At 44.1% G+C, this 11,539-nt stretch overlaps 1 protein-coding gene across 1 annotated transcript; it reads right to left on the bottom strand.

Moving 5' to 3' along the window:
• Positions 1-593: 593 nt before the first annotated feature.
• LOC309354511 (uncharacterized protein) lies at positions 594-10,771 on the bottom strand. The gene is made up of 2 exons (XM_081884683.1): positions 10,640-10,771; positions 594-2,053 (listed from the first exon to the last, which is right to left on the bottom strand). Exon 2 carries the CDS (start codon positions 2,040-2,042, stop codon positions 1,011-1,013), a length of 1,032 nt encoding a protein of 343 aa, XP_081740809.1. The 5' UTR covers positions 2,043-2,053; positions 10,640-10,771; the 3' UTR covers positions 594-1,010.
• Positions 10,772-11,539: the final 768 nt, after the last annotated feature.

The raw sequence follows: 11,539 nt of genomic DNA, 5'->3' as shown, positions 1-11,539 counted from the left end.
AGACGTCCTTGAGGTACTGAGATTTTGAACCACATGAGTCAAAGCCAGCATTTGAGTTAGGGCTAGTAATCAAATGGCAACCAGAGTTGAAGAGAAATGTTCCTTCTTGTGCCTCTAGGACAGCGAGGGGGTAGGGCTAAAAGAGCTATTGGTTTTTAGCTATAAGGGCACCTTCACCCTTAGGAAGCTCTCCAGGACCAGCATGCCATTGGTGAACACAGGACACATGCATAAATCTCTCTGACCACCTGAACACTGTGTCTGATCTTTAGACTAGTTTTGCTGTTGCCAAATTCGGGGGATTTTTTATTTGGTTGGGAAGGCGACATAAAAATGTGCTTGTGGTGCTGGATCAGGCCCCTGGACCCATCTCTGAATGAAGCCAACCCTCAAAATTGGTGCTAGCTAGCAACTATGATGAAAAAAAGTGAGGGTTTCTGATGGCACACCAGCATGAAATTGTAAACAGAGGTCCCCACTTCCTCAATAAGTCTGGGAAAAGCTTCTGGAAAAGGAAGAAGGTATTTGTGTCTTCTGGAAAATATATGTTGAAAATCATTTTGTACACAAGTGTGAAAAGTGCGCGGAACACATTTTTTATCCATTGATTATTCATTTTATTTGATTTGTATAACAGTGGGACAGATTTCAGAGTTCAGCAGGTACAAATTAAGATGAAGGCACAAATTTGGCAAAGGGATTCATAGGCACCAGGAAATAGTAGCTTATCTGAAAGGCATTCAGCTAGGATCACCTGCATCATGCACAAACTAGGATATGCTTTTCTAACTGTAGCCTAGCAGGATGTGTATGTCCATATGAGAGTATATAATATGTCTAGTAATCATTAATCTCACTTCGTGTTTAGCTTATGCATGTTTATATCCTCCTCAGCTAACGCCCCATTACGAGAGCTCTAGATTGTCTAAATATTAGCCCATAGTAATCAATTAAATGTTATAAAAGAAAGGAAGCTTTTGAAGGTGCCTTTTGGCCTAACACTTTTCTTTTCACTTATTGGAAGGTGGCAAAGGAATATCTGTAGGTGGAGTAGAATCACTTGAAAATTTCATATCACGACAGAACAAAATCGTTTCCTTGCCCAAACCCAGCTGGTATTGCCAGATGTACATCTTCTGATTGGGCTTCAGGGTCAAATTAATAGCTTCTTCGATCTCCGTGGCTTCATTCCAGTCTTCCTGCTCTGTGTTGACACTCTTACCACCATACTCAGCACTGAGAGACAACTGGTCCTTGGCAATAGCCTTAGTGAGTGCGCCTAACTCATATGTGGCAGCCATGGAAACCTTCCAGTTGTGCTCCACACTGCTTATCACCTTCTTGTTGTATCCCACTTTCTTGGTGATCTTCTTATTCCATACAATGGGAGTGTTGGAGTTATTGGAGATGGTCTTGATAGCTTCCCACTTACCAAAAGATGGGCCTTGGGTAATAGCCATTCCTCCAGGGAGCATGTTCACAACATCTCTATGGAAGGAGTATGTAACAGCATCCACATTTTCATGGAAGTTGGTGCATCTATAGTACTGGACCCCCCATTCATCATGGGGTTTTACAAAGTAATAGTAATCCTTGATGCCCCAGTAATAGAGACCATCCTTGCAAGCTGGGTGAAGTGTGTATTCAACTGCATCTGTATCTTCATGCATATTACTGACCCGACGGTAAACACCTCTTTTCTGGAAAATGATATAGAAGGATCCAAAGGCTGAGAGGTAATGGTCTCCTCCACGGCAGTTGGGATGGAGGCTGTATACTACAGCATCTAGGTCTTTATTCATGTTGCTGACACGGCGATAGTTGTCTCCTTTGATGATGTAGAATAGGTCATCTTCATGGGCTAAGTAGTGATCTCCTCCCGTGCAGGAACTGTGCAGGCTAAACACTTCAAGGTCTTTGCCCTCATGGAAATTGGTGGACCTCAAGTAGCTGCCCAGGTCTGAGCGGACAATGTAGTAATATTCATCTACCCCACAGAAATCAACCCCTGGGGCTTTGTTCTTAGGGACTATCTCTGGCATGGTGCTTGATTCTAGGAAAAGAAAGCAATGTATTCCGTTAGATCAGAAGATTTTACAAATTGATCATTTATTTACTCTTTGCAATTACTTTATTATTAATGTATATTATTTTTGATAATGAAAGAATTAACAGAATTTGCTGACCTCTTGGAAAACTGTCTCAGTGCTTTAAAACAATATACGTCAAATCAATAGACATCAAGTCATATTTCTCTATCTATTTATCTCTCCATTTGATAGGAGACCCACCCACCCCTTCCAAGGAATATAAATTGTATTTGACAGGCTGATAAGTTTTAAAAGCAGTTTGCCTTGTAATTTTAGGGAATGGCTGTTTGGGAAATGAAAGATCCAGATTTTGCAGAAAATCTTGTTTGAAGGCTCAATGTGGCTAAAACACCTATATCCATCACTGCTGTGCTTGCTAACAAGGAGAAGCTCTTTGCACCTCTCCCTTGTTCAGAACATATTAAAGAGTGGGCCTTCAATCCTGAAGCCCCATTAAATGGAGAGGCTGAGCCAGTGGATTTTGAGGGGATATTTACTGAGACCTTTTGTGGGCACCATACGAGGGCAGCCAGGCACTCATGAGAGCCATGCTGGTAACTGCTGTTCTAATTAATTTCCTATCTCAGATGTGATGGGAAGAGACTGCCTAACAGCTCAGAATATCTTGGAAAGAGGAGCAGAATTTAGATCTGAAGCTGCTTCTCTCATTGTGTGCATAAACTGACACCATCCTTTCACACATACAGCACTGGAAGGGGCAGATAAACTTACTTGCCTACCCTCAACCTCGGTAGTTAATGCTCTACAGCAATAGTACTATAGTGCCAGACTGTTGAGCTTCAGAGCTAGTAGAGGATGGAAGGGCACATCTATGGGGGCTGTGGGGGAAGAGAAGAGATTCCCCAATTCTTTATTCCTCCTCGTATTTTCTTGTGGCGTCTGATTTGTTCCTTCTAACACCAACGTGTCCAGGAGGTGCAGATTGTTAAGACTAGCTGAGCATCCCTGCTTGGGATTGCCATGTTGGGTTGAAATAACGACAGATGAGTGGCAAGTGTCATATGGGAGGCATCTCTCGAGCACGTCTCGGAGAGTCCCTTTTATTGAATATTACAGCATTGCCACATATGTGCTTGTTGCTGATTGGTTAACACAAATACAATGCAAGGGTTGCATATAAGTATTAATCATCAATAGATTAATGGTTGGGAAAGGGAACACAGAATTGGACAGGCGTGAAAACTTCCTTATTAAACTGTTACAGTACTAGTGATTGATATAAGAAAAGTAGATGTGGTCAACCATGCATTAAGAACAGGTCAGGGTACGGTGTTTCATGAACTCAATGTGAACTGAACATTGTAGGGTGGGGAAGGAACGCTTCAGCTTAGAACGGTTTGCCAGAGTCATGTGCAGAAGCAAAACTTCCCATCATCGCCATGCTGTAAGATCTGCACCCCCTCCATGCAGACTGAAGGTTTAAATATGTGTATAAATCCTATTTCTTAAAGCTACGACAGTCTCTACCATGTCTTCAATTCTCCAAAGGAGCACTGGGTGAGTCCCTGGAACACCTTGGGATCTTGCTACAGCTCGGCAGAGGAAAGTGTTCTCGAATATGCATGAATGTCATTTTGAAATTCAAACGCAGCTGCTAGAATACGTGGTTTGTTTTAGAAGAATGGCTGTTGTATTATTAAAAGGAACTTCATTTAACTTGTACTGTTATTGCTTAAATAAGAACCTTAGAGTGAGGTATAGATCCTGTGTTCTTGGGTCTCTTCCTCACTCTGCACAAGAAGGGCTGGGAGTCTGATCAGCCACTAAACTCCACCATTTGGGTGTTTTTGATTCAGGAATATAAAAAGAGGGGCATAACAGAAGTTTATAAGATTATGTGTGACACTAAAGAAGTGGCTATTCCTCTCTCCCTCTTCTGGTGCCATAACTCTAGAGCTCAAGAGGTCCTATTAAAATAGCCTGACAGCAGAGTCAGTGATAGGCAAAAGGACATACATTTCCACACAATGAAAAACTCCCTTATGAAATAAATAATCACAAAGCATTGAGATAGCCATTGTCTCCTGGTGATTATATGCAGCACTACTCCTTGCTATTCAGAAACACTCAGTTTGTATAGGACTGCATTCTGAAAGAGATCTGGAGGTTGGGATGGATGTTCCTAATATAAGATATACTTTATACAATATTTACAAAAGAAATGTTCCAGGGAGCTCTAGCTTCCCTGTTGCTGAATCCTGTTGGTTTCTGCTTTCTTCTCTGTGCAGCGAAGTGCTTGTCACGAGACAGGTTGTTTACATTCCACAGAGTCTGTACTGTTGGGTTCCCACGGGAACGGGAGACTGGATGTGACGTACACTGGTTTCCTGTTTTTCACTGTTCTTTGCAGTTTCAGTTTGTGATTCTCTCTGTGCTTTAGAGGAGAGATGATGCATTTCTCTGCTCCGGCAGAGGGAAAATGTTTTTCTGTAACTTACCAGCCTTGAACTGTAAATAAAGTAGTATAGAGCATGTTGGCTCATACTTTTCATCATTCCGCTGTGCACTGGACACTGCTTATCAGCAACATTTGGTTCCGGGCCCAGAAAAATGCAGTGTTTTGAGATTGGGCTTCAGAAGTCGGGCTCCTGGCAAAGGAACAAAGGAGCACAGAGACGAAGTGCCGGCAAAGTATCGGAACAGCGGCAGAGGCACGGATCGCAAGGTATCTGCTCTGCGCGTCAAGATGATTGATGAAGGTATGTGCTACTGCTCCGGGCAGCCTGCCAGCTTCTAATTAATGGCTTTAAGGCTGGACTTTGAACTTTTATAGCCGGTTTTGCCGCGGCACAGGCAATTGGCTCAAAGGGACGCTATGCTGGGAAAGTGAAAGTGACTTTTGGAAGTGCTGTTGTTTCACAGCAGCTGCAGACATGACGCAGCAAAAATTAAAGGGCAACATTGAGAAAGCACTTGGGGACTTTCACTTTTGAGCTTGCTTTTGGAATGCAGTTTGAAGCAGCTGCAGATAAGCAAAGCAAATAAACAGAAGAGCGGCACAGGCTCATAGGCAGAGGCAGTTTTGAAATTGCCTTTGGATAAAAGCTAGCTGATGCTTGTGGGATTCCTAAGCTCAATAAGAAAAATTATGCGGCCTGGGTTTTGTATGCAGAGGCAATTCTGCGGAAAGAGGGTCTGTTTGAGGTGATTACAGACAACCCCCCAGCTCCAGTTACAGATGAATGGAAAGCTAAGGATTCCAAGGCAAGGGGAACTCTTACATTGATAGTATCCCCAGAAGAGCTCTGTCTATTGCGTGATAAGACCTCAGCCAAAGAAATTTGGGATGCTTTGAAAGAGGCTCACTTAAGGACAGAAGCTGGGTCCACTATGTTTTACTTCAACAAGCTGCATAATATGGCTCTTGCTGAAGGTGGAGATGTGCGTATACATCTGATGGAGATGCAGAATCTGAGACATGAGCTGCAACAGAGAGGACTCAACTTTCCAGAGGCTGTGTATTCCTTCATGATACTACAATCTTTGGGTTCAGGTTGGGAGTCTGTTGCGACTCAGATTGCTATACAGCCAACTGCTCAGCTGACAGTGAACTATGTTACTGCCGTGATATTGAATGAAGCGGATCGCCGCGGTGCTAGCTGCATCAACAAGGGGGAGACTTCACAGTCGTCATCCCGCAGTGCAGTGGAACCACCAGATGACGCCAAAGCTTTGAAGGCAGTGAAATGCTACTCATGTGGACGTCTAGGCCATATGAAGAGGGATTGCAAATATCCCAGGGCCAAGACAGAGCAGCGCAGCGGAAGCTCATCGCGTGGAAAAGGCCAGAGCAAAGGCAAAGGTCCGGTGTCCAGGACAACGCAGCACAAGGCAATGGTCTCACGCTTCGCTCCAAAGGTTGCAAAGATTGCAGAGGTTGCAGAGGTCCAGAAGACGTCTAGATCTTTCTTCGTTGTTGATTCAGCGGCAACGCATCACATGTGCAACGATAAGCGATTGTTCGTGTCTTTTACACCGCAGGAAGGTGCGATTCACCAGGCAGATGGCCACACGATTCCCAGTAAAGGCTACGGAACTGTTGTTCTTCACAGTTTGGACTTGTCGATACAGGACGTGCTTTATGTGCCGGACGCGAAACATAATCTGCTTAGCGTTGGACAGCTGATGGAGCGGAAAATAGACGTTTCCTTTAAGAACAATAGATGCATCATCACCAAGAAAAATGATTATCAATTGTATGCTGAATTTGTTGATCGTTTGTTTCTTTTGTATTATGATGATGTTGTGCAGGATGACACTTGTTGCATTGCAGGTTCTAACAAAAGTTTGCATGCAGAATGTATTCACGATTTTCACAGGAAATTTGGTCATTTGCATTTTGAGGCAGTATCTAAAATGCCTGCTTTGGTTGAAGGTATGACTATTAAACCCTGCAGGTACCACATGAAGTGCAAGGCATGCGCAGCAAACAAGGTGAAAATGGCTGCGAAAGGTAAGGTGTCTAGTAGGCAAGCTACAGAGCCATACCAAATTATTCATGCTGATTTGGTTGGTCCACTAGCGCCCTCTTTGGGTGGGAATAGGTACTTCATGGTTCTTATTGATGCATTTTCCAGGTATATTTATGTGTACAATCTCAAGCAGAAATCAGAGGCTTTTCCTAGGTTCAAGGAATTCTGTGCTTGGTTGGGAAATGTGCATGGTAAGAAAATAAAAATTCTTTTTACTGACCGGGGGGGAGAGTTCACTTCTCAGCAGTTTGAAGCTTTTCTGGCTGAGAAAGGAATTCAACATGATTTGTCTAGTCCTCGCTCGCCATGGCAGAATGGGCTTGCGGAACGAGCAAATCAGACATTGCTTCAAGGGTTAAAAACCTTGCTGCATGATGCAAATCTTCCAGAGAGTTATTGGGCCGAAGCTCTCTCATGTTTCACTTACAGTTATAATCGCAGGTTATCTTCAGCGATTGGTTGTACCCCCTATGAGAAGATGTTTGGCAAGAAGCCATACATCAAACACATGAAAATTTTTGGTTCTGACATGTGGGTTCACTCACCACAAAACTCCAAGTTAGACAAGCGTGGATTGCATGGTATCTTTCTAGGTTATCAGAAAGGGTCTTACAGAATAATGATGACTGACTCTAAGGAAATTAAGCTCACAAGAAGTGTTGAGTACAATGCCAAGTGGGGGGAGAATGTGGGAATTTTCCAATGTTATCCTGATGACAGTGATGAGACTGAGGATAGTCAAAAGCAACCGCAACAACCCACACCCACTGATGAAGGTTCTGATTCTGAGTCTGAAACTGAATCAGATGATTCAGAGGATTTCAAGAGTGCGAAAGCCTCTATGCGACCCTCTGAAAGCTCTGATCAAGAATTGGAGGAACCATTGTTCACAATAGGTCATTTTTCTCCTAAGAAGGAAGAGGAGAGTGTTGAAGACTTAAGGCTAATTCGCAGGTCACAGAGAGCCACAAAAGGCAGACCTCCAAAGAGGTTTGCTGATGAGTTTGCTAAGATAGCAGTAACAGCTGTTAAAAGCTCCAAGAAGGTTTTTGAACCTTCAAGTTTCCAAGAAATCCAGGATTTGGATTCAAAGGAAGCTGAGCCATGGTTAAATGCCATGAAGGCTGAGCTTGATTCCTTGGAAAGGAACAAAACATGGGAACTTGTTCCAGTAGTTCCAGGAATGAAATTGCTTGGAAGCAAATGGGTCTTCAAAGCGAAGACTGATCAAAATGGCAAGATAGTCAGACACAAAGCCAGATTGGTAGCCAGAGGATTTGCACAGGTACCAGGTGAAGACTATCACGAGACCTACTCACCCACAGTGAGGTATGAGAGCATTAGGCTTATGCTCAAGCTAGCTGCAGAGGAAAATCTACACATTAGTCACCATGATGTGAATACAGCTTTTCTGTACGGATCTCTAAATGAATCACTTTATATGCTTCCACCTGATGGCGTACAGGTAAAACAGGGATTTGTTTGTGCTCTGAAAAAATCCCTTTATGGTCTCAAACAAAGTGCACGGTGTTGGCACACAAAACTCACTGAAGTATTGTTTTCTCTAGGTTTTAAGCAAGGGAAATCTGATCCATGTGTATTTGTCAAAGAGGAGGGGCAAAAGAAACTGTATTGTTTGTTTTATGTTGATGATCTTTTATTCTTTTGGAAAGATGTCACAATGTACAATAACGCCCTAGCTCAACTGAAAGAGCACTTTGACATGAAAGATCTTGGTGAGGTAAACAACTACCTATCTCTGGAAATAGAGAGAGATCAAGATGGTAACATTCTAGTACACCAGTCACGGAAAATTGCTGATGTGTTAAGCAAGCTAAACCTGATGGATGCTAACCCTGTGGACACACCGATGACAACAGGTTATCAGGTAGATGACACTGAAGAAGCATTTTCGGACACTACACTGTACAGAAGTGTGCTAGGCAAGCTAAACTTCATTGCCAGATGTTCAAGACCAGACATTGCTGTAAGCTGTAATTTGCTAAGCAGACAAGTCAACAATCCTACTGTTAAGGATTGGAAAGCTCTGAAACGCATAGCGCGGTATTTGAAAGGCACTATGCATTACAGACTGAGATTTAACATTCAGAAGTCTGGTGGTCTTGAGATATTTGCAGATGCAAGTTTTGGAAGTGACACTACAGACAGGAAAAGTACGTCTGGAGTTTGCTATAAGTACAATCAGGGTCTATTTGATTGGTCATGCAAGAAGCAAACAACAGTTAGCTTAAGTACTTGTGAAGCTGAACTGAATGCACTGTCTTATTCACTTAAAGATTGTGAATGGTTGTTACAATTGTGCAAAGACATGAAAATTCCTGTCAAATGTCCAATCCAGGTTTACCAGGACAACAAAGCATGTTTGGCTTTGCTGAATTCTGAAGGTTGTAAGCAAAGCACGAAGCACTTGCAATTGAAGTTGCAACATGCTAGGGAACGTATTCAGAAGGGACTCGTAATGGTGTCCTATATGCCAGGTAATGAAATTCCTGCTGATGTATTGTCCAAGATTGTATCGAGGGATCAACACTGTACCTATGTGCAGAAGTTGGGTTTGTACTGATATTGTACGAACACGCTGCCCAGAGATGTTCACAGAAAGGGGGAGGATGTTGGTTTCTGCTTTCTTCTCTGTGCAGCGAAGTGCTTGTCACGAGACAGGTTGTTTACATTCCACAGAGTCTGTACTGTTGGGTTCCCACGGGAACGGGAGACTGGATGTGACGTACACTGGTTTCCTGTTTTTCACTGTTCTTTGCAGTTTCAGTTTGTGATTCTCTCTGTGCTTTAGAGGAGAGATGATGCATTTCTCTGCTCCGGCAGAGGGAAAATGTTTTTCTGTAACTTACCAGCCTTGAACTGTAAATAAAGTAGTATAGAGCATGTTGGCTCATACTTTTCATCATTCCGCTGTGCACTGGACACTGCTTATCAGCAACCTACCCAGAGGTCCCTTCCAGTCCCATCTGCGTTCTCAAAGACACCAGTGGGCCCCTTCCAAACCCAAGATGTTGCATATGAGTTCCCAATCTGGTAGGAATGGGGAGTCTGCCTCTGGATCACATCATGATCTCATTCTGCAAGGTGTTTCATGACATTTAGAGGAGACTGAGTTCTGGTTGCTGGAGGGACCAGAGATACCAATCCCATAAAGCCTTTGGGAAGCCAGTGGCGAAGGAAGGCGAACAGGCACCCAGGGCAGGGGGCGGGGCAAACAGCCTGCTGGCGCATGTGCGTGTCCTGCTACGTACCATGTGTGCACTGCTACATACCACGCATGTGTCCGCATCGTATGTATGGCGCTGGGATCCTCTGCTCGCAGCTGCAGAGTCATCAGAGGGAACCTTTGCTCACGGCTGCAGCAGTGGTGGAGGGTTAGGGTGTGCCGTATGGCGCTTGAGCGGTGCTGCACATGCGCCACTGGTCGGTTTGCCAGTGGCACCGCTCGAGTGCTGTACGGATGGCGGAGATGGGTGCAGCCACAAGCAGAGGATCGTCCGCACATGTCAGTGGCAGCACGATGGCGGTTTGCGCCTGGGAGTGGCAGGGTGAGCCCTCCGTAGGGTGCCTTCTTGTCACGCCTCCTCAGAGCGCTCGCCCCCTTACTCCATCACTGCAGAAGGCTCCATGTCACTTCAATATGACACACGGAATATCATTGGCTCCAAATAATTATAAAGAAGTAGTTAGACTACAGGTCCACAAAGACGCACCTCCTGGAACCCCCTGGGATTTTGCCTCAGTTGTGCAGAGAGAGATTCTGTTTGAATATGTATTAATGTCATTTTTAGATTCAAGGTCTGTTGCTGGAATACATGGTCTGTTTTAGTAGTCTGATTGTTGGATTATTAAAAGAAACTTCATTTAACTTGTACTGTTATTGCTGAAATAAACACCTTAGAGTTTATGATTATATCATTTATAATTATAAAGAGGTAGTTAGAGTTAGGTCCACAAAAATGTACTCTCTCCCTTATGCCCCAAATTCTAAAGTAGTTTCTCTCCTCTCCTGCCCAGTAAATCTCCAAGACTTACCGGTATTCGTGGTATTCAGACAGAACGTTTTGTATTAGGTGGCAGCTGCTTCTCTTGGTGGAGAATGAAGGAAATGTGTGAACACTTGCTCTTTAAATAGGATAGAAGAGGCTACGGATTAAGGAAAAACTACACACTGCTCCACCTGCATTGGAACCAAATGATTTATTGATTTTTTCAGACAATGTACAGAAATAACAACCACAGGAAAGGCCCCCACCCCACTTCCCTGAGTGCAGAGTTCCCAGGAACAAAAAAAATGCATCAGCAGAACTTGGAATATATGTAATTTTCTAGTGTTGTGGAAAAAGAATCATTCCATAATATTCCCCCTTCTCCAGCTGTCATCTCTGGTAGATGCGCCAGACTGTTATGTATCTCAAACAACTTTTGGACACACAGAAAGATTGTATAAGCAATTCTTATATAAGGCTCTATGTAAATCACTCCACAGTCCCTAGAGTCCGAATAAGCGCTCGCTGGGTGCTATTTGAGGCCCCTGGCATGCAGAAAACCCCGATCCTCACTGAGAATTGCAGGATGTGGCCCACCTTCCCGGTGCCGTGGAGCGATGGGGGTTCCGTCAAACCCCCTGATCAAACACACCTATCCGCAGCGCTGTTGGGGGCGGGGCCAGGTGAGCAGACCGCAGGTGAGCAGGCTCCACTCTGCTCCACTCCAGGGGTTGGAATATGGGGCGGAGCCTGCTCTGAGTGCGCAGTTGGCTCTGGAGCTCCACCCACCTGTCCCTCTCTTTGATCACCACCTTTATTATAGGTTAACCTTTCTCCTTTTCAGGTTTGCAGGCATTGCTACGGTCCTATGATGGTTGCTGTTAAAAGACAGGGAAGGAATTCCCCCCCGCATGGCAGGTTTTATCTTCCCCATAGCAATTGTCAC

Source organism: Podarcis melisellensis (assembly GCF_964234715.1).
Source record: "Podarcis melisellensis genome assembly, chromosome: 13".
NCBI lineage: Eukaryota > Metazoa > Chordata > Lepidosauria > Squamata > Lacertidae > Podarcis > Podarcis melisellensis.
The sequence above is the reverse complement of the archived record's forward strand: the minus strand, read 5'-3'. Positions and strand labels throughout refer to the sequence as shown.